This window comes from Anguilla rostrata, chromosome 11 (assembly GCF_018555375.3).
Source record: "Anguilla rostrata isolate EN2019 chromosome 11, ASM1855537v3, whole genome shotgun sequence".
Lineage (NCBI taxonomy): Eukaryota > Metazoa > Chordata > Actinopteri > Anguilliformes > Anguillidae > Anguilla > Anguilla rostrata.
The window spans coordinates 36,149,365-36,170,118 of NC_057943.1; the positions used below are offsets into that span (position 1 = coordinate 36,149,365).

General features: G+C 44.2%; 2 protein-coding genes across 3 annotated transcripts; one reads left to right on the forward strand and one right to left on the reverse strand.

Moving 5' to 3' along the window:
• The first annotated feature begins 938 nt into the window (after positions 1 to 938).
• On the forward strand, positions 939 to 11,497 carry LOC135234776 (monocarboxylate transporter 2-like). Of its 2 annotated transcripts, none has more exons than XM_064299685.1 (5): positions 939 to 1,101; positions 2,264 to 2,490; positions 4,923 to 5,066; positions 8,636 to 9,628; positions 10,932 to 11,497. In XM_064299685.1, the coding sequence occupies exons 2-5, from the start codon at positions 2,277 to 2,279 to the stop codon at positions 11,207 to 11,209; spliced, it is 1,629 nt and encodes a 542-aa protein (XP_064155755.1). In that variant the 5' UTR covers positions 939 to 1,101; positions 2,264 to 2,276; the 3' UTR covers positions 11,210 to 11,497. The 2 variants fall into 2 exon arrangements, with proteins under 2 accessions (XP_064155755.1, XP_064155756.1); XM_064299686.1 differs by lacking the exon at positions 939 to 1,101 and adding an exon at positions 1,145 to 1,358.
• Positions 11,498 to 13,137: 1,640 nt separating this feature from the next.
• lmod3 (leiomodin 3 (fetal)) lies at positions 13,138 to 19,929 on the reverse strand. The gene is made up of 3 exons (XM_064299684.1): positions 19,358 to 19,929; positions 15,162 to 16,670; positions 13,138 to 13,822 (listed from the first exon to the last, which is right to left on the reverse strand). Exons 1-3 carry the CDS (start codon positions 19,637 to 19,639, stop codon positions 13,775 to 13,777), a joined length of 1,839 nt encoding a protein of 612 aa, XP_064155754.1. The 5' UTR covers positions 19,640 to 19,929; the 3' UTR covers positions 13,138 to 13,774.
• Between the last annotated feature and the right edge of the window lie 825 nt (positions 19,930 to 20,754).

Here is a 20,754-nt window from a genome sequence, read left to right on the forward strand (position 1 = left end):
ATTTTCCTATGTGAAAACAAAACATGAATTAATACCCTTTTCCGCTCTCACGAGTGGTATTATTTGTATAGTTCATGTAGCTACTCTTCACATGATGGGTGTTCACATGTGGTTTTTGAACACGTGATTTTTCCGGACAGGAACGTTCCAATGACAGGATGCCGAAACTTGAAGTTTGGCGGCTCAGATATTTTTTTGAGTTGTAGGCTAGCCCTCCTCCGAAAAATGCTTATTTTCCGCAATAATTTGCAGCCATCTTGTAATTGAATTATTTACTCGTGATTAATTTCGGCTGTCTTTATATGACAAACTTCCGAACAAACTTTTGCCGCCATTTATTTATTTTAATTGCGTCATACCCCGCCAATACGTACGCAACAGTTCACCCGAAAATCCCTTCATTTTTTCCGGTTCAGTAAAAGATTACTGAACAAGAAAAAAATATACATTTAATTTAATTTGCAGGGCATCGCATATCTAATGCGCTTAGCAACAGACTATTTTAATGTTCGCTGCTTGTGAATTACGAATAAACACCGGGCATAGCCTAAAAGTATGGATGGAATGGAACATTTCAAGTAGTTTTAGTTTCATTATAATTCCTTACAAACCAAAACACTAAAATCATATGTGGCAGTGCCACACAAAGACTTTTTATTACTCCTGTGTAGCCTACGTTTGCAAGAATGTTTTAATACTGCACGTCTGCACCTGCATTTTATCGTTTTTTGGTGAGAGAGTTGAGAGCATTGGTCACTCGCAGCCCACTTTACGTCTTCAGTTAATTTATAATCTTGTGGCACTAAAATGCACAGTATTAAAATAATACAATTATCCGTATTTGGATAAGGTGGTGAAGGGGGCATGAGATCCAGTCCAATTGGACCCAGTAATTGCTACTGGGTCCAACTGAAGTTCGCCCTAAAACAAATAAAGAGGTTGCACGCAACCTTCATGCCTCGTAGGCTATAACTTGCAGATTTCAGGAAACAACACAAAAAGCACTTCTGGCTCCGCGATTGAAATGCACTACACATGAGCAACCCACGCGGCACGTTCCGGGCTACCGAAGTGGCGATTTAAACCCACGGTTGGAAAAGGGTAAGGCTATGGAATAGGCTATGGAATAGGCTATGGAAAACTGGCAATACCAGTTGGCTGTCCAGTCCACCCTTCTCAGGGTACTTCCGTCGCTCATACCCTTCGAACACAGAAGCCTAAAAATAAAAATAAGTAGCGCCAACCCAAGCACAAACCCACGTGAGCAGTGTGAGTGAACTGAAGCTGAGTTTTTCAGTAGAACGGGCACCAATTTATTCAGAAGAAATCTCTTTCCGTCAACCCAGCGTTAATAAACGGTAAGACGCGGTAGTCTATTTTATAAGCTGTGACAGGGGTTTTACGTGTTTCAGTTTTCTTATTATATAAGTCAGATGAACGCACTGACATGCTAGTTATGACAGTAGTGTGCTTTGCTATAATGTACGTGAGCGATCACCACCTATTCAATTAGCAACCTTACCTAATGCTCGCTGCTCGTGCTGTGAAAATTGGCGTAAAGAAACCTATTGATTGTGGAACCGTTAAACGAACCCGCGTGATGTACGATGATCCAAAATAGACGCAAAATTCAGCTAACTTTTTCCATTAATATTAATTATATGTGGAATATTACGGCATTTTATATTACACATAATAATTTTAAAAGACAGACTGCTGTAAATGTCCGTAAGATTGTCCATCAGTTTAATACTGGAGCACTAATTAAACACCGGTGTGTATGAGTTTGTATGAGTGAGTGGTGCAGCGTTGTGCTGGGCTGAGACCTTTTGAGTGGCAGGTGTTCACAGTGAGAAAAGGGCACATCAACCTTGAAAAGCAGCTCTACCAGACACAATTATTACCTAAAGTATATTTTACCAAAACGAATGAGCAAAAATTAATGACAACAACAGTAATATAAAATTCTTATGTTTTTTAAACCAAATGAAAGGGGTACTTGGGGCGAAAGGGGCAAATGCTTGGGCGCCCGGAGTCCCTACGTGTATGAGAGAGTGTGAGAGTGTGTATGGGTGATTATGTGTGTGTGTGAGTGTATGAAAGAGTGTGAGAGTGTGTGAGACTGTATGAGAAAGTGTGCATGTATGAGAGAGTGAGTGTATGCGTGATGTAAGTGTGTATGAGAGAGTGTATGTGTGTGTATTTGAGTGAGTGCATGTTAACTGTTTGTTTCTTATAATTGAAGAGGTTTTCTCTTCCACAGCTCCCGAATTGCCATGCCTGCCACGACGACGAGCCTGGGGTATACCCCGCCGGACGGGGGCTGGGGCTGGGCTGTGGTGTTTGGCTCCTTCATCTGCATCGGCTTCTCCTACGCGTTCCCCAAAGCTCTCACCATCTACTTCAAGGAGATCCAGGAGTTCTTCTCCATCTCCTACAGCGAGATCGCCTGGGTTTCCTCTATCATGCTGGCTACCATGTATGCGGGGGGTAAGTGTGCGTGTATGCATGCGTGTGTACAGGAACAGTATGTGTCATGTGCTTATTTGGCTGATATCGCTTACTTTTAATTGTCTGAAGTGCATAGGGAATTAAAATACTCTTTCAAGGTACCTATGGTTCTGTGAATCCAAAGTAACAGTGCATGTGCTTGTGCAGTATGAAGTCACAGGAGTGGCGTCAAGTGTTTTTGTCACACAGTGGCTGTGTTAATGTGTTCATCATATTCACGTGGGAAGAGGTACAACACAGGTGCACCATCAGGGCTCCAGACTGAGAGTAAATTGTAGTTTTTGTTGATACTCGCGCTGGTAGGTCACGTGTGAGGTCACGTGTGAGTGAGCCGGTCTCGCCCGTCTGTGTCATGGGGGTAGGCAGCATCACGCGTGAACGGCTAGGGCACAGCATGCCATGCCACCGTTAGAGCCCCTTCCAAATGAAGTCGTCTATAGATGCATATTTTTATAAAAATGCACCACCATTAATGCCTGGGCCATTTAACACGAATTAGCGCAGCAATTATATAAGTAATTAACTGATGATTATCACCACATTTATGTTGTTTCTCCTTTTTGTCTTTATTGTTTTGAGGCATATAGTCTGTAGAAACTTATAACACTGAGCAAAGGGTAGTAAGGATAAGGCACTGCACTGAGTAAGGATAAGGGCACTGCACTGAGTAAGGATACAGCACTGCACTGAGTAAGGATACAGCACTGCACTAAGTAAGGATGAGGACACTACTGAGGAGTAAGGATAAGGGCACTACTGAGTAAGGATAAGGACACTGCACTGAGTAAGGATACAGCACTGCACTGAGTAAGGATACAGCACTGCACTAAGTAAGGATGAGGACACTACTGAGGAGTAAGGATAAGGGCACTGTACTGAGTAAGGATAAGGACACTGCACTGAGTAAGGATAAGGCACTGCACTGAGTAAGGATAAGGACACTGTACTGAGTAAGGATAAGGGCACTGTACTGAGTAAGGATAAGGGCACTGTACTGAGGAGTAAGGATAAGGGCACTGTACTAAGTAAGGATAAGGACACTGTACTGAGTAAGGATACTGCACTGCACTGTGAGGAGAGTCATTTATCAATATTGGTTTCCAGTGTCTAAATGAAACATTGCAGGAGTTATGTTTGTTTAAATACTGCAATTAAGTACTGATATGGCACCATGAAGTGGTTAATCATTCCCAAATCTGGCAAGGAGTTTCTTGGAGCAAAGCGGGGCAATATTACAAATTTCGTAAGACTCACCTGAAATGTTTTGCCGGAACCCCTAATAAGTAATAGGTGAGTAAAAATAATCCAAGAAGGTGGCCAGTTCAAAATGGCGATGGCCACAAGACATGTGTATGTTCCTAATGAGGGGTTTGGTCACTCTTCCAAGTTTGAAATCTCTGCAAAAGGACAGTACTCATTTTGCAGTGGACTTTCATTGGCTCATTTTTCAACCATGTTTTCCTATATCAAATCTCTATATAGAACTTTTGTGGAGCTTGGTTTAAAGAGGCCGTGTGAGAAATTTCATGAAAATTTGTCAATTTTTGTCGAAAAGGTAGCATTTTAAGTGTTTTTCAAAAAATTCAATATTGCATATAATCATCGAGAGAAATTTGTTTGGCCCCGTATATCATGTTTTGTTGCTGTTGGGCAGGGGTGGGAAACTCCATTCCTGGAGGGTTGGATTATGCCACGCCCAGTTACCCTGGCTCAGTCATCTTATTTGTCATAAACCTCAGCACCAATTCATTCATAGATTAGACCACAATAAAAAGCAACAGCACGAGCGTACGGGTGCAAGAACTTTCATCAGCCGTTGCTCATATGATGGAATGTGGCTGAAACGTCAGATCCTGTGACAGACAGGGCTGATTAAATAACTGAGAGCAGAAGCTGGTCCGATATGGCCTTCCTCGCCCATCCCTGCGGTACGGCAAGCAGAGTTTGTGCGTGCGCGTAGTATCAGGTGTCCGATCGGCGCCGTGTTTTTATTAGGATCCAAGGGTTCGGCCAGCAATCAGACCAATTCTGGCAGGGCTTTGAGATATCAGGGAGTTATTTGCGGTGAAGGGGCGGGAAAATGCAATCCTAAAAAAAACCAATATGGCTCCAACACCTCTGGCGCTTGGACTCCGAATAAACACATTAGAAATAGTGATAATGATTAAAATAAATAGCAAATGTAAAACAATAATTAACTGTGAAACAATACAGAACTTATATATAGTTGAAAGCAACTTCATAGAAGTATGTCTAAAAATGCTATACAACAATGCAGACTGTTCCATGGCCTATCAATATTACCAATATTGTGTGTGCATTTTTGTACCTATTAAATGTGTAATGTGTGTTGTATTTTTGAATAAACTGTGCAAAACTCTCTCTCCTCCCTCGCCCCCCTGTGGTTGCAGGTCCCGTGAGCAGCATTCTGGTTAATCGCTATGGCAGCCGGCCCGTGGTGATTGCCGGTGGGCTTATGTGTGGGGTTGCTATGGTAACCGCTTCTTTTGGCAATTCCATTATGCATTTGTATATATGCATTGGCATCATTGGAGGTATTCGCCACATCATTTTTATTCACATTTACTGTTTGTAAGCTGTGTAAACATGAATATGTATTTTCTGGACACAAATATTTATGCTAGATCCCTCCTGTTGAATTTTTAATTACAGACGAGTGGTGTTTTATTGAAAATGCATGCTGAGGCTGTTATAATTCAAAGGTGTGTCAGAAAAAGGGTCTTCACAATTTCCATTTTTTAATTTATAGCCTTTCTATGGTGTCCTGCTTTAGACTAAGCTTCTAGGTCTTGGATACAGGGTCACTCTAGTTTTGGCTGGACTGGGATAGGAAGGGCATATGGGGATAAAGTTCAAGGGTCCCTCTCTTCCCAACCCAATAAAACGTTTTTTTCAACGGTTCAATGAGGTGGATGCACTCCTGCTCATTGGCCACTCATTGTTTGAACAGCAGGATTTCAGCACAGTTTGCACACCTGTCCTTTAAGTTAATATCTTCTATACAGATCCACTCAGGTGTGGAGTGAGAGGTTCCCCTGTGGTCCAGTGCAGGTGGATCATTGTAACTGCGGTACTGGCTACTTCAACAAACGGCCTTTTCTTTTCCCACTATGGTCGAAGGGTGGCAACTTTCCCACTCTAATATGTGGCCGATTCTGCCCCTGATCCAATTTGTTCATTTGGCCGTAGATACAGTATCTGCGACAACACATACTGTAAAAACACTAGTCAGTGAGAGAGGAAATGTAGTCAAATAAAAATGAGAAATAATCCATATCATGATGATCATGTACCCGGAAACACGGTGGTGAACAGTCAATCATTAAAGTAATGTGGCAGAGCCATCTGTCAGAAGCCCTTTGTACTGTGCCCAGGAACTTGCTGACATGGCTAACAAAAACAGCTTCCAAAATCATCTCAGATATGAGAGTAGATTATTTGCTTTGCAGCTTTGCTCCTGCTCAGAGCAAAGTTTCTTTCGAGATACCCTCTTCAATGTTCTGTCCTGGAATATACCGGAACAGCTATGTGATATGCTGTTTGTCACGAAGTTAAAATGAGGGTAAGCAAAACCAATGCAGGCCAGTGTTATTCTAAAACACACACTTATTAAACAGTAAACATAACTAAATACATACAATAGTTGCACTCCTGTACAAAGTAGGCTACACATCAGCCAGATTTCATGAGCTGACACCAAAGTTCAGTAGTGAAGATCACACTGCTCACTGGCTTAAGTGCACTACATGGCCAAAAGTATGTGGACACCTGACGTCCAACATCTCATCCAAAATTATGGGCCTTAATATGGAGTCGGTCCAGCCTTTGCTGCTATAACAACCCCCACACGTGAATCATTGCTGCTGGGACATTTTGCACCATTATCAATGAATAATAATATTTATCCTTAATACTACTGCTAGCTAACATAACATAACATAAGACGAGAACAGGCCATTCAGCCCAACACTGCTCGTCTATTCCTACCACTAAACTATACTTAATGCATAGTTTACCTAAAGGCTAGATGGTATCTAACACTGTATCAAACCGGGCCTTGAATACCCCCAGTGTTTCTGCCTCCACTACAGGTCCAGACAAGCTATTCCACACATTGACTATTCTCTCTGTGAAAAAATATTTCCTATTGTCTGTGTGAAATTTACCCTTTGCCAGTTTCCATTTATGCCCCCTCGTTCTGCTAACCGAACTCAAGTTGAATAATTTCATGTAGTTCACTTTATTAATCCCTTTAATAAATTTGAAAGCCTTGATCAAATCTCCCCTAAGTCTTCTGTTTTTTACTATTGTAGCTGCCAATTTCAATCAAGTATGGCTGTTGCACCGCCCACAGTCTTCCTGTGGCTCAGGCTGTGGGTGGGGCGGGGGGGGGGGGAGGGGTTTGTGCAGACCAGTGAGCGCTGAGTCAGTACTGCTGGGCTCGCCAACCTCAGATACCAGCAGTCTGTGTGAACCAGTTGCTCTCTGATTGGTGGAAGTGTGCTGCCCTATAATGTGCTGAGTTACATGGGGTGTGGTTTTCTCTGGCTGCCCTAATGTTCTCACTGCAGCAGCTGCAGGAGCTGGTCTGAATGACCTAACTCTACCAGAGGCAGTCAGCCCGTTCTGTGAATGAGGGAGGATCTCATGAGTAGAGATTAGGGGTGGGGGAAGGAGGGGGAAGGAGGGGGTCTGGGGGGGTGAGATGCATGCCTTATACTAACCAAGCAGACTAGAAAATTAATAAACAATAATACATAAATGAATATTACTTTGACAAAGACAGGATGTTGAAACGTGTCAGTTTGTAACAGTGAAGTGAGCATTTTATAATGTAATGCTTATATGCACAAGGACATACACACACACACACACACACAAAATGCATACCCTATACTAACCAAGCAGACTAGAAAATTAATAAACAATAATATCAGTATATGTCATATGTCTTTATCAGAATGTGCCATATTTGGAATAAGGCCTTATTCGGGGTACTTAAGTGCTGTTTGCATAACCCATGTGTTATTCGGGATATTGTTTTATTCAGGATATTATTGGAGTGTGAGTGTGCATGTAAACATACCAAATTGTTCCCTATTTGACGACTAACTTCTGAACCATGCTTTTGTTAATATAGTTTTAGTTGGCCACTTCAGTTAGCTGAAACTAACGTTCACAAAGTTCTGGATGTAGTACATTACACATACAGTAGTGTTTGTAATATGATTCTCTAATGTGTAGTGTTTGTAATGTGATGTTCTAGTGTGTAGTGTTTGTAATGTGATGGTCTAGTGTGTAGTGTTTGTAATATGATGGTCTAGTGTGTAGTGTTTGTAATGGGATTCTCTAATATGTAGTGTTTGTAATGTGATGGTCTAGTGTGTAGTGTTTGTAATATGATGGTCTAGTGTGTAGTGTTTGTAACGTGATGGTCTAGTGTGTAGTGTTTGTAATATGATGGTCTAGTGTGTAGTGTTTGTAATGTGATGGTCTAGTGTGTAGTGTTTGTAATATGATGGTCTAGTGTGTAGTGTTTGTAATGTGATGGTCTAGTGTGTAGTGTTTATAATGTGATGGTCTAGTGTGTAGTGTTTGTAATCTGATGCTCTAGTGTGTAGTGTATGTAATGTGATGGTCTAATGTGTAGTGTTTATAATGTGATGCTCTAGTGTGTAGTGTTTATAATGTGATGGTCTAGTGTGTAGTGTTTATAATGTGATGGTCTAGTGTGTAGTGTTTGTAATCTGATGCTCTAGTGTGTAGTGTTTATAATGTGATGGTCTAGTGTGTAGTGTTTATAATGTGATGGTCTAGTGTGTAGTGTTTGTAATCTGATGCTCTAGTGTGTAGTGTTTATAATGTGATGGTCTAGTGTGTAGTGTTTGTAATCTGATGCTCTAGTGTGTAGTGTTTATAATGTGATGGTCTAGTGTGTAGTGTTTATAATGTGATGGTCTAGTGTGTAGTGTTTGTAATCTGATGCTCTAGTGTGTAGTGTTTGTAATCTGATGCTCTAGTGTGTAGTGTTTGTAATATGATGCTCTAGTGTGTAGTGTTTGTAATCTGATGGCTCTAATTGATCTTGAGCTTGATTTTACAGGGATGGGCCTCGCCTTCAACCTCCAGCCTGCCCTCACTATAATCGGGAAGTATTTCCTGGTCAAGAGACCAATCGCAAACGGCCTGGCCATGGCGGGAAGTCCGGTGCTCCTCTCCACCCTGGCTCCGCTCAACCAGTTCCTGCTTGACAGCTTCGGTTGGAGGGGCGCGTTCTTCATCCTTGGAGCCATAATTCTGAACAGCTGTGCGGCTGGGGCCCTCATGAGGCCTATTGGCCCCAAGCCACCGCGAAATCCGGAAAACCCCAGCGGGAACGGTGCTGGGAAGGCCAGCGTGGAGGACGGAGGCGGGAAGGCCAGCATGGAGGACGGAGGCGGGAAGGCCAGCATGAAGGACGGTGGCGGTAAGGCCAGCCCGGAGGGTGGTGGCGGTAAGGCCAGCCCGGAGGATGGTGGCGGTAAGGCCAGCCCGGAGGACGGTGGCGGGTCCCAGGACGTCGGCCTGTTGAGCGGCCAGGGTCCGCGGAAGAGGACGGGGTGCGCGGACGGAGTCAGCAAACTGATCGATCTCTCTCTCTTCAGGCACCGCGGTTTCCTCATTTACCTCGTGGGCAACGTCATCATGTTTTTCGGTTTCTTCGCGCCCATTGTTTTCCTGGCCCCGTACGCCAAACACATGGGCATCGACGAGTACCAGGCGGCCTTCCTGCTCTCCATCCTGGCCCTCGTGGACATGTTCGCTCGGCCCGCGACGGGGATGGTGGCCAACTCTCGCTGGGTCCGGCCCAGGATCCAGTACTTCTTCAGCCTGTCCGTAGCGTACAATGGCGTCTGCCACCTGCTGTGCCCGCTGGCCACGGGGTACGCGGGACTAGTCGTCTATGCCGTCTTCTTCGGCGTGGCGTTCGGCATGGTCTGCGCCTTGCTCTTCGAGGTTCTGATGGACTTGGTCGGAGCTCAGCGGTTCTCCAGCGCAGTCGGGCTCGTCACCATCATCGAATGTGGACCTGTGCTTTTAGGACCACCAATAGCAGGTGAGTGAGTAGTACTATAGTACTGGCTCTTTGGAGTGTGGACCTGTGCTTTTAGGACCACCAATAGCAGGTGAGTGAGTAGTACTATAGTACTGGCTCTTTGGAGTGTGGACCTGTGCTTTTAGGACCACCAATAGCAGGTGAGTGAGTAGTACTATAGTACTGGCTCTTTGGAGTGTGGACCTGTGCTTTTAGGACCACCAATAGCAGGTGAGTGAGTAGTACTATAGTACTGGCTCTTTGGAGTGTGGACCTGTGCTTTTAGGACCACCAATAGCAGGTGAGTGAGTAGTACTATAGTACTGGCTCTTTGGAGTGTGGACCTGTGCTTTTAGGACCACCAATAGCAGGTGAGTGAGTAGTACTATAGTACTGGCTCTTTGGAGTGTGGACCTGTGCTTTTAGGACCACCAATAGCAGGTGAGTGAGTAGTACTATAGTACTGGCTCTTTGGAGTGTGGACGTGTGCTTTTAGGACCACCGATAGCAGGTGAGTGAGTAGTACTATAGTACTGGCTCTTTGGAGTGTGGACCTGTGCTTTTAGGACCACCAATAGCAGGTGAGTGAGTCGTACTATAGTACTGGCTCTTTGGAGTATGGACGTGTGCTTTTAGGACCACCAATAGCAGGTGAGTGAGTAGTACTATAGTACTGGCTCTTTGGAATGTTGACCTGTGCTTTTAGGACCACCAATAGCAGGTGAGTGAGTAGTACTATAGTACTGGCTCTTTGGAGTGTGGACCTGTGCTTTTAGGACCACCAATAGCAGGTGAGTGAGTAGTACTATAGTACTGGCTCTTTGGAATGTGGACCTGTGCTTTTAGGACCACCAATAGCAGGTGAGTGAGTAGTACTATAGTACTGGCTCTTTGTACTGCAGAGTTTCAGTGCCTTCAGAAAGTATTCAGACCCCTTCACTTTTTCCACATTTTGTTATGTTATAGCCTTATTATAAAATTGATTAAATTGATTAATGTTTATTCTCATCAATCTACACACAATACCCTTATCTTTTTCTCAAAATCAGTGTAAACCAGCACATGAATTACTAGTGTCTCATATTATCATATTATCATCAGATTCAATACGCAGGAGATGGAGAGTTTAAAATTCCTAAAACAATTTTAAACCCTGCAAAATAATCTCAAAATAACTCAGGTGTATAATTCCACAGAATGTCTGTGCAGGTAAGGAAACCTTACCTTTTCACCTTTGGTGAAAAAGTAGCAGTTTGTGAGTAAGAGCTTTTGGATTTTGTGCTGCACACTGAAATGTGTGTGCCATTCCTCTTTTCTCCTGCAGGGGCACTGGTGGACATCTTTATGGATTACAAATACATGTACTACGCCTGTGGGGTCATGATGCTGGCTGCTGGAATCTTCCTCTTCGTCATGAACTTCTACAACTACAGGCGCCTGGAGCAGGAGGAGAAGGAGAGGCTAGCTGCGGCAGTGGAGGTCAGAGCTGGGAATGAGGAGTCCACCGTGAACGGCACAGGAGAGAAGAAATCCGTGGAGGAGGAGGTGCCAGCTCCGGAAGACAAGGGAGAACCTGCGTGCACTTTTGAGACAGAAACCTAATCTGCTGCATATCCGAAAACGGTATGCTAGCAGTTAAGCTAGCAAACCTTCCTAGAATATGAGCAGTGGTCTATCTGCAAATTTAAAAAAAACATTTGGACTTTAAGGCTAAATGGACAGAGCTAGCCTGATGGCTAAGCCATTTGAAGTGGTGGAAGCAGGTTGCAATCATGTGTTTTTTGAAGTTAGCCACATTTTACATTTATGCCAAAGATGGAACAATGGGTTCAATTTCAGTATGAATTTAACCAGTGTAACAAAAGATAAACCAAGGATTTGACCAGTTTTCTCAATGTTGATTATAAAACATGCTATACACATCAAAATAATTAATTCCCTTAACAGTTTGTATCGAAGTGCTGAATGTTTTCGTATTTATTACCACAGTATGAATGACAGGTCAGGCGCTGCTTCCCTCCAAGCGGCTTTTGGAGTCAGATGCTGTAGGGGTCAGCGAGTGCCGTGAGAAGGAAGTTTCCGGAGTGAAGGGGGTAATGCTATACCTTGTGATTTCTGTGGGACACACCAGGCCGAATTTAGGTTTTTAAAACAAAGGGTGAATACTTATCAATTAAGTCATTTTCAGGTTTTTATTTTCATTAGAAGTCTGAAGCCATCTAAATGCTTTCATTTCTCATCTCATTCATTTTCTCATTATATAGAGTTACTTCCACAGAAGTAAACAAACCACATTCAGATAAATAAGACAAGAAATAATTAACGGGGGTGTAAACTTTAGAGCGTTGTATGGCTTTTCTAATAAGGGTCTTGAGGTGTAATTGTGAATGTGACTGACAGTTTTACCCTATATTCAGTCGACCAGTCAGTCTGTAACTGTGGCTCCACTGTACAGTCATGTGACCTTGGGGGAGACAAGGCTTATGGGGACCAGACTCTTTTTGCCATTTTCTCCCATTTCCTCCCCAATTTAGTCGTTATACCAATTCCCTGTGTGTATCGCAGTCCTGGTCGATGCGCTGTTGTCTGTCGGTCTGGGGAGGGTGTAGATTACCACATGCCAGCCTCCGATACATGTGGAGTCACCAGCTGCTTCTTTTCACCTGACAGCGAGGAGTTTCACTGGGAGAGCATAATGTGTGCAGAGGTTCATGCCATCTCCATCAGATCCCCTCCCTGCTGAACAGGCACCCCGACCAATCAGTAGGAGTCGCTAATACAACGATCAGGACTCATACCCTCACCGGCTTCCCACCCGCGAACACTGCCAATTGTGTTTGTAGAAACGTCTGACCAAGCCGGAACTACCGCTGCCGGGGATTGAACCCGGGCCTCTGTGGTGGTAGGCGAATGCTTATACCTCTACACTACCCAGACGGCCCCGTGCACAGCTATTTCTGACATAATGTGGCCTTATGAGGGTAGTTCATCCCTGAATAGACACTTTAACAATCAGCAGCTAGTAACAATTCAGGGTTGCCGTTACAGTTGGCATTTAAATCAGGCATACAGGGGGGCAGGACAGAGAGAGGGGGGGGGGGGTGTGTCCCTGGGATTGGGGAACTTGTTCTTTTTACGGCTTTCTTTCAAGATATTTTTATTTGTTTAAAATATTCATTTATGCAACTGCTCAAAATGTTCTCATCTCCAATAAAATAAAATAAAAAACACATTTTTATGGGAGCAGTTGAATTAAAGTGTCTCCATAAACCATGCAACAGCCAGTAGGTTCTCTTCTCACAGAACAACCAGACTTATTCCCTACCCCAGTCATCTCCACACTCTGAAGACTCAGGGGCCAGTTTCCAGAGCGCTTTAAAGCAGAGGCTTTTTGGCTCCAAAGGCAGCAAATCCAAACGGGCAGCAGTTTTACAGTCTTAATGTCACGCTGCCCTTTTGGGGCCGTTTAGCGTCATTTGCTCAAGTGAAGCTTTCATGCATATTCATGTTAAACACTGCACAACAATGGGTGTTTTAAAACATAATTTTACTCATTAAACAAGTTACAAAAAATAAGTGGCAGGCGTGAAATAACAGACAGAGATTGAGAAAACAGGTGCTGCACTAAAGATTCATTTTAAACAGCTGTTCTCCCCTCCAGGACAGGGGAGTGACTGATGGCCTTGCTGATATTTGCACGGTGTCGGGAGTTTGCCAGTGAACTCCTTCAAGTCTCTTGCAAAGCACAGGGGATTAGTGCTGGGTCACAGGGGATTCACTCATTCTTCATCTACTGCAGGTGCTGGGTTACAGGGGATTTACTCATTCTTCGTTTACTGCAGGTGCTGGGTCACAGGGGATTTACTAATTCTTCATCTACTGCCGGTGCTGGGTCACAGGGGATTCACTCATTCTTCAACTAGTTCAGGTGCTGGGTTACAGGGGATTTACTCATTCTTCATCTACTGCAGGTGCTGGGTCACAGGGGGTTGACTAATTCTTCATCTACTGCAGCTGCTGGGTCACAGGGGATTTACTAATTCTTCAACTACTGCAGGTGCTGGGTCACAGGGGATTAACTCATTCTTCAACTACTGCAGGTGCTGGGTGACTTCATGCCTTGGCATTAATCAGTCTGAGTGAGTTCACATGTTTGATGGCGATCCTTCAGAACAGATCTGTCTCGCTGGATTCCAGTTCTTTAGGCAGTGGTACCTGAGGATCAAAGAATGTACAACTGAGAGTGATTTTGCAAACAGACCAGCTGGGCCTTATTTTAAGGGCTCAAATACAGCTGGCAAACAGAGGCACACGTGCTATCGCAGATCTGACAAAGACACAGCCAAACACGTTTCAGTGTATACGTGCTTCACCGCTGGGCGGCCTGAGCACAGAGCTGAAGGTGTGGCTGTGGTGTACTTTCAATGGGCAGTATACCTTCCCCCCTGCCTGCTGGAGCAGTGCGTGCTACCCCCCTGCCAAATTCCCCATTCCCCCATCCCCCCCCCCACACACACACACCCATTATCCCTCTTATTAGTTTATGATGCATTCCCACAGGAATTACCAAAAAAGGATGTTCATTCATGTGCTATTAATGCATGCTGAAATAATCTGATGCCGGTATACAGCGGTATTTGCAAATAAATAAATAAACAAATACATGCACATAGCTGCACAATATTCTAGGAAAAGATTGTATTTTCAAATAATTCAACAAAGGTACTGCTCTCAGTTTTTGGCAGTGCTAGTTTTGTAGAGTAGTATTATGGCTTTCCAGTTCAGAACTCTGGTGTCTTTTGATGAACTCCTGTTGTAAGCAAAAAAATTTAGAAACATACTACATCCAAACTACATCCTAGAATTATCACTATTTTCAAGTTCAGTGGAAAATGTGCATCACTTTTTATTCAATGTACAGATTAGTCAGCAGTCCTTTGTTTCGGCTGTAACCACAAGGCTTAAAATAAGCACTATATACCTGCTCCATATTCACTCTGTGTGCATATGAACAACTTAATATATTTATAGGTTAGCAAAACAATCTATGCTGTGATCTGTAAATTAAAAATACTGAAAAATAACTTTGGTCTGCAACACCCCATGCTCAGCCTGCACACACTGTTCACACCTGTCAATCACTTATTCTCACCTGTTATTAAATTATTCTCACCACCCACATCTATCAATTCAGTGGTACTAATCTGAGATCTATGGTCACTCCTCACACCTGTCAATCAATTATTATCACCTGTTATTCAGTTATTTTCACCACCCACATCTATCAATTCAGTGGTACTGATCTGAGATCTATGGTCACTCCTCACATCTGTCAATCAATTATTCTCACCTGCTATTAATTTATTCTCACCACCCACATCTATCAATTCAGTGGTACTAATCTGAGATCTATGGTCACTCCTCACACCTGTCAATCAATTCTAAATTCTATAGTAATTTCAAGCCTTTCTTCTCCTCACATTCAATGATTCTCAGTCCCCACATCTGTCAATCAGTGACCTGGTGGCAGCTTTAGATCTATGGTAGCGCTCACCGCTTTCAGGTAGGCGATGTTGCTGTGCCGGATCTCGCTGAGGAGCTGGTCTCGTGGCGTGAGGTCGACCTTGGGCGGCTGTCGTCTGCGGGGGACCGGCTTCAGAGTCTTGATCACGTCCTTCAGGGCGGCTCTCTCGTCCAGCGGGCCTCCGTCCGCCGCTGCTTTTTGCCTCGCGGTCCTCCTCAGCTGGACGCTCTCCTCTCTCCTCTCCGCCCTGGGGTTCAGCTCCAGCAGGGGGTCTTTGCGCCTGGGGGTCTTCTTCAGCTGGACGCCCTTGAAGGCGTTCGAAGGTTCTTGTTCGGGAGCCTTCGGCGGCGCGTGGCGCTGCTGGCGGTCCGCGGATGGAGCGCTCTGCTCAGGAGGCTCCCCGGAGTCCTGGGGGGCGAACGCCATGGGGGGCAGGTACCCCCCCAGCATCTCCAGCAGCCCCCTCGGAAGGTTGAGCGAGCTCTCGTACATCTCCAGCAGCTCCCTCTGCTCCTTCAGCTGGTGCTGCTTCTGCTCCTCCTGCCGCTGCTGCCGCTGCCGGTCCAGGTTCCTGGTCAGCAGGTTGGTCACCACCATCCTGGGGCCCGGCTGCTCAAAATGGAAGCCTATCTTCAGCAGCGTGCTGTTGGCCTTGAGCAGGCGGGCCACCTCCATCTCGGCCTGGTGCCCCAGCATGTGTCGCTGGTTGTGGAAGCGCAGCTCGGTTAGCGTCTCGTTGAACTGCAGGCAGCGCATGATGGCAATGATGCCCTTCCCCGTGATGAAGTTTGACTCGATGTTGAGGGTGGTAATACTTCGATTCTCCCTGAGCATGTTGGCGAGCGTGTAAGCGATGTTCTCATCGGCACCGGTGTTGGCAATGCTGAAGGTCGTTACGTGCTTGTTCTTCTTCAGGGCGTTGACGTAGTCAACCAGCATTTCCTTGGGAATATTCTCTATGTTGTTGAGGTTGACATCTTTGATGGCGGGGTTGTTGTTGCGGATCTTGTCCAAGGTGCTCTCCAAGTTCGTCTCGTTGCCAGACGGCCTCGCTGTCAGCTTGATGAAGTTGTTGCCAAGTGCCAACTTTTTTGGAATTTTTAACCGGGATATTTTAGTCCCCTCTTTCTCTGTGTCTTGTTTTTGGACTTCCTCTTTTTTCAGGTCCTCGGATGCTAATTCAGGGTGTCCAGCTGCCATATCGGATTGAGCAACGCTTGTTTGTACATCACCATTTTCTTCTGGTCCGGTGCCATTTTGTTCCAGACACTTCTCCTCTCGTTCCTCTGGAATATCCGCAAATTCTGGCGGGGGAGGCAAAGCTTCCTGGGCAGGAACAGTGGCTGGAACAGTCTGCTCTGAAGATGTTGGTGGACATTCCGGGGCACATTCCTGATCCATCTTGATAGGTTCTTCTTCCACCTTTTTTTCTACCTCCACCTCTTTTACTTCCTCTTCCGCAACTTCTTCCATCTCGTCATACAGCAGCTCCTCTTCCTTCTTTCTTCCATCATACTCAAGTTCCTCTTCTATTTTTTTCTGGAGACACAATTAAGGAATAAATGAGTTTGCATGTATTCCATGCAGTGTGATATACCAGTATCATGACTGGGGTCAATTCGGTTTCAATTCAGTTGAATTGAACTTCAAAATCATGAATTTTCTATGACAATTTTTTATTTAATAGAATTTCCCCCAAATATTTCCTGAAATGAATTAATTCAACTGGAATTAACCTTGACTCTGGTCACCATTAAAGCAAATTAAACACAAATTCTACACAAATTCTTAATTCTACAAACATAAATGTCATTGATACTGCCATGAATAGTAAATATTGTTTTCACTTTGTGCAATATGCACAGGTTATAAATACACATACACACACACACACACACACACACTTGCATATCTGACCCACGTACATCAGTCATACTAGACTATCAAATGTTATTTGCATGTCTGTGTTCTCCCTAAAATTAGAGGTCTACATCAGGCTAGAAATTAAGCCTGAGCTTACCTAAGACTGACATCATTACGTCCCGACCCAAACCAACCCGGCAAGGACAAGCCTCATTTTAATTTGATAGAGCCCAATCACTAAAATAACAAGCCGACAACACCATGCAGTCCAATAGACACTAATGCAGGGCTTCCTGCAGGAAAGCTGCTTGCGATCAGGGAACGGGGGAAGTGTGCTTAAAAAATGTGAAAATCCACTTCATGTCATAGTACTGCACTTTTAAATTCCTTTAGCCCGCAGTTTTCCATCGTTGAAGTGATCATGGGAAGTTGTGTGATAAAATGTTCCAGTGGGTTGATGTTGAAGTAAATATGAAATCTTATTTTTGGTTACACTATTTTACGAGAGAGAGTTTATGTCTGGTAGAGTGCAACACTAGACATCTACAGTATCCTGCATCTCCCATCACATAACCCTAACCCTGACATTTACCCTACAGCACCTATCAACAAACCCAAGAAACCCTGACTCTAACCCTACAGCACCTATCAACACACCCAAGAAAGCCTGATTTTAACCATTTAGCACCGATCAACAAACCCAAGAAACCCTGATTTTAACCATTTAGCACCGATCAACACACCCAAGAAACCCTGACTCTAACCCTACAGCACCTATCAACAAACTCTAGAAAGCCTGAATCTAACCCTACAGCACCTATCAACACACCCAAGAAAGCCTGACTCTAACCCTAAAGCACCTATAAAAACCTTGACCCTTTATCAGGTAATTTTCATCAACTTCAGCAGGATGCCGACGGGAAGATAAACTGTGCTAGTGTCAACACTAAATTGCTGACACTAGCCAAAATCGGTTGATAAAGCTACATTTCTAAATCTAAAGTAGTTTTTAAAACTGCATTAAAAAAATTTGTATTCAATATTTGAAACTACATTGGCTACCGTGATTACTTTTCAGCATATCCAATTATCTCACTAATAACATATCCTTCAGCATGGCCAGGGGGTTTCTGTCTTCAGTCTCCTCTTCATCACTTGCTGAGGAGGAGGGTGAAGACAGAAAACCTCAGAACATAGGTCAGCTGAAAACAGCTGCAGTGAAGGCCTGAAAAGGCATTTACCAGGAACAGCCCAGAAGTTTGGTCTGTGGGTCGTGGACTTGATGCAGTTATTGCATTTAAAGGTTATGTTAACTTACTGAGAAGTTAACGTCATCCATTAACTTAAGTGAAAATGGAGGGACTCAACACAAAAACAGCAGTTTCTGTAAAACGGTACAACATATCTCAATGTAAATCCCATGAAATGAAAACTGATTCTCTGTACTTTTGTCTCATATTCGTCTTAAATCCAAATGGCTTAGGTATATAGCAAAAATAACTAATTTAACTCTACTGTTGCTATACACACAGAGGGGGCTGTATTGCTGAGAAAGTTTCATGCCTTATTTCGAACTTCATTTTAAGGGACAGTAACTTTACTTAACTTCAATTTCCCTCCTTTTTCAGCTTTGTAAAACATGGCACTCTGTTCTATTCTATGCCAATACTTACCCACAAAAAAATGACACAGTGATGTAAGTCGCTTTGAAATGATAATGGAAAATATGGGTGCATAGATATGTCAAAACTTTAAATGACAAATAGGAAGGTTTTGGATGAGAACACCTTTAGCTAGGCACTAACCAATAGTCGCCAATCTCTACCAAATACTACAGTCACCTCAGTTCATTAGTTCCAGTCCTCGTTAATGTGGTAGTACAAGCCAGGTAGTGCATAAGGCTATTGTATTTCAGCTGAAGGAGGACCAGCCAGCAAACTACATAAACAAACTGCTTATGAATAGAGTTCACTTGACATCACATCAGATCTTCCTAATGAATGAATATCACTAGTTAGCACTACTAGCATGACAATGTTGTAATTCTGTTCTAGTAATCACAGATGAAGCAGACAACCTCGCTTACCTATGTAAGCTAATTTCCTGCTGGAATTCCTGTAGTATGTCAGCATTTCACACAGTTAAAGTCAACGGACATATGGACTATGTTTAATAATTATTATAACTACATATTGTACTCAAACAGTATAGAATATAGCTATCTGAAAATTTGAAAACTAACAGCATAATGTACATTATATGAACACAATGACAGACAGTTTTTGATAAACGGTTACGTGGACGCCCTTCGCCCAGCCTTGTGTCTGTGTAAGAGACTAGTAAACACAGGCTCAGCCTCTCACCTGACTGGGTAGCAGAGTAGTGGGCACTCTCTCCTCCTCTAGCATGCGCTTGGACTCTCTCTCCCAGTACAGGTAATCCACCAGGGACCTGTGGTCGAAGGAGCCGGAGGGCGGTTTCTCCGTCTGGTCCTTCTGCCTCATTCCAACGGGCACCTCCTCGTCCGGGGCCAGCACCTCCATCTCCCTCTGGAGCTCCCTGAGCTCCTCCGGAGAGAGGTTCGCCAGGAGCTCATCCTCGTCGATGTCCTCCAGGCCGCAGTCCCGCTCGCTGTGATCCGACATGTCCGCCGCCGACACCTTCCCTCTAGCCTTTCTCCAACCGGGGTTTCTCAGCGTAGGGTGAAGGAGGAAAGCTTCGCTGACCGCACGGCTGGGGATCCGGAGATTTTGGAACGCGGTGGACACAGTCCTGCTGCCCAACAGGCCTTGCGGAGTTTGATAAATCGGCTTCGGTGGGACTACCAGCTTGTTTGTGCTTCAGGCACAGTCTAAAATTAGGGCCCGTTTGGTGGGACGGAAGGTATTTATGGTGCAAGAAGGAAATATTCTTATTTCAGGAGCTTGAGTCAGCTGTGCAAGTGTGCCTGGTATATCAGCAGCGACAGGCTGGCAAAGTGACGGCAGCAGGTGCACATTTCTGTGGGCCTGGCTTGGGTTCCAGAGACGGGAGTTCACAGAAGCTGACTCCACCCCCTCAGAATGCACCGCGGTGTAATTATATCCCACCAAAGGGGTACTACAGAGCCGCACAACACAACACAACACATGCTGACAGAGAAGGAAGGATTAGCAGTTCCAGAATATACCAGAGCCAAGGAAACATGGGAGTGCAAAATGGGATGTTGGCTCATTGTTTTATTTAGACTCCCAGGGAAAAAACTGGAAGGTGGCATACGATGAGAACTGCTCAGACAAATGCTGGAATCCAGGCCTGGGCCAAACACACGGGATTTCGCGTTGGAAAATGCCATTTTCTGTTTATTTGAATGTTTTTACAGGCCAAAACAATGACTTATATTTCAAGTACTATTTGGAAAAAATCTAATATTTGGAAAAAAGTGTATTGCATTAATTGTCTGGGTTAGTGAATATAATGCAGTTTGATGTTATTTTTCCTTGTGTCTCAGCTCAGATCATAAGAAGACCATTGCGTTTTAAAGAATTCCCGGTACAGGAAAAGTCTAAATAACTTTCATTCAACATTTTTCATTTCATTAGCATTCACACGTTTAGATGGGCCTTTGGCAATTACAGAGTCTTCTCAGGTCCATGTGTATGTGCTTTTCACGCATTTCTCACATTGCTCCATGCAAATTTGCTCCAGCTCTGCCAAGGCAGGAGAGAGTTAGTGGAGAGCAGTTCTCAGGTCATACCACTGATTTTCAATGGGATGTAAG

Coding starts and splice junctions, on each gene's coding strand:
- LOC135234776 (XM_064299685.1), top strand. CDS start 2,277: ATGCCTGCCACGACGACGAGCCTGGGGTATACCCCGCCGGACGGGGGC. Junction 2,491..4,922: donor GGCTACCATGTATGCGGGGG/GTAAGTGTGCGT, acceptor CTGTGGTTGCAG/GTCCCGTGAGCAGCATTCTG. Junction 5,067..8,635: donor ATGCATTGGCATCATTGGAG/GTATTCGCCACA, acceptor TTGATTTTACAG/GGATGGGCCTCGCCTTCAAC.
- lmod3 (XM_064299684.1), bottom strand. CDS start 19,639: ATGTCGGATCACAGCGAGCGGGACTGCGGCCTGGAGGACATCGACGAG. Junction 16,671..19,357: donor CTACTCTGCTACCCAGTCAG/GTGAGAGGCTGA, acceptor TTGTGTCTCCAG/AAAAAAATAGAAGAGGAACT. Junction 13,823..15,161: donor ACATCGCCTACCTGAAAGCG/GTGAGCGCTACC, acceptor TTTGATCCTCAG/GTACCACTGCCTAAAGAACT.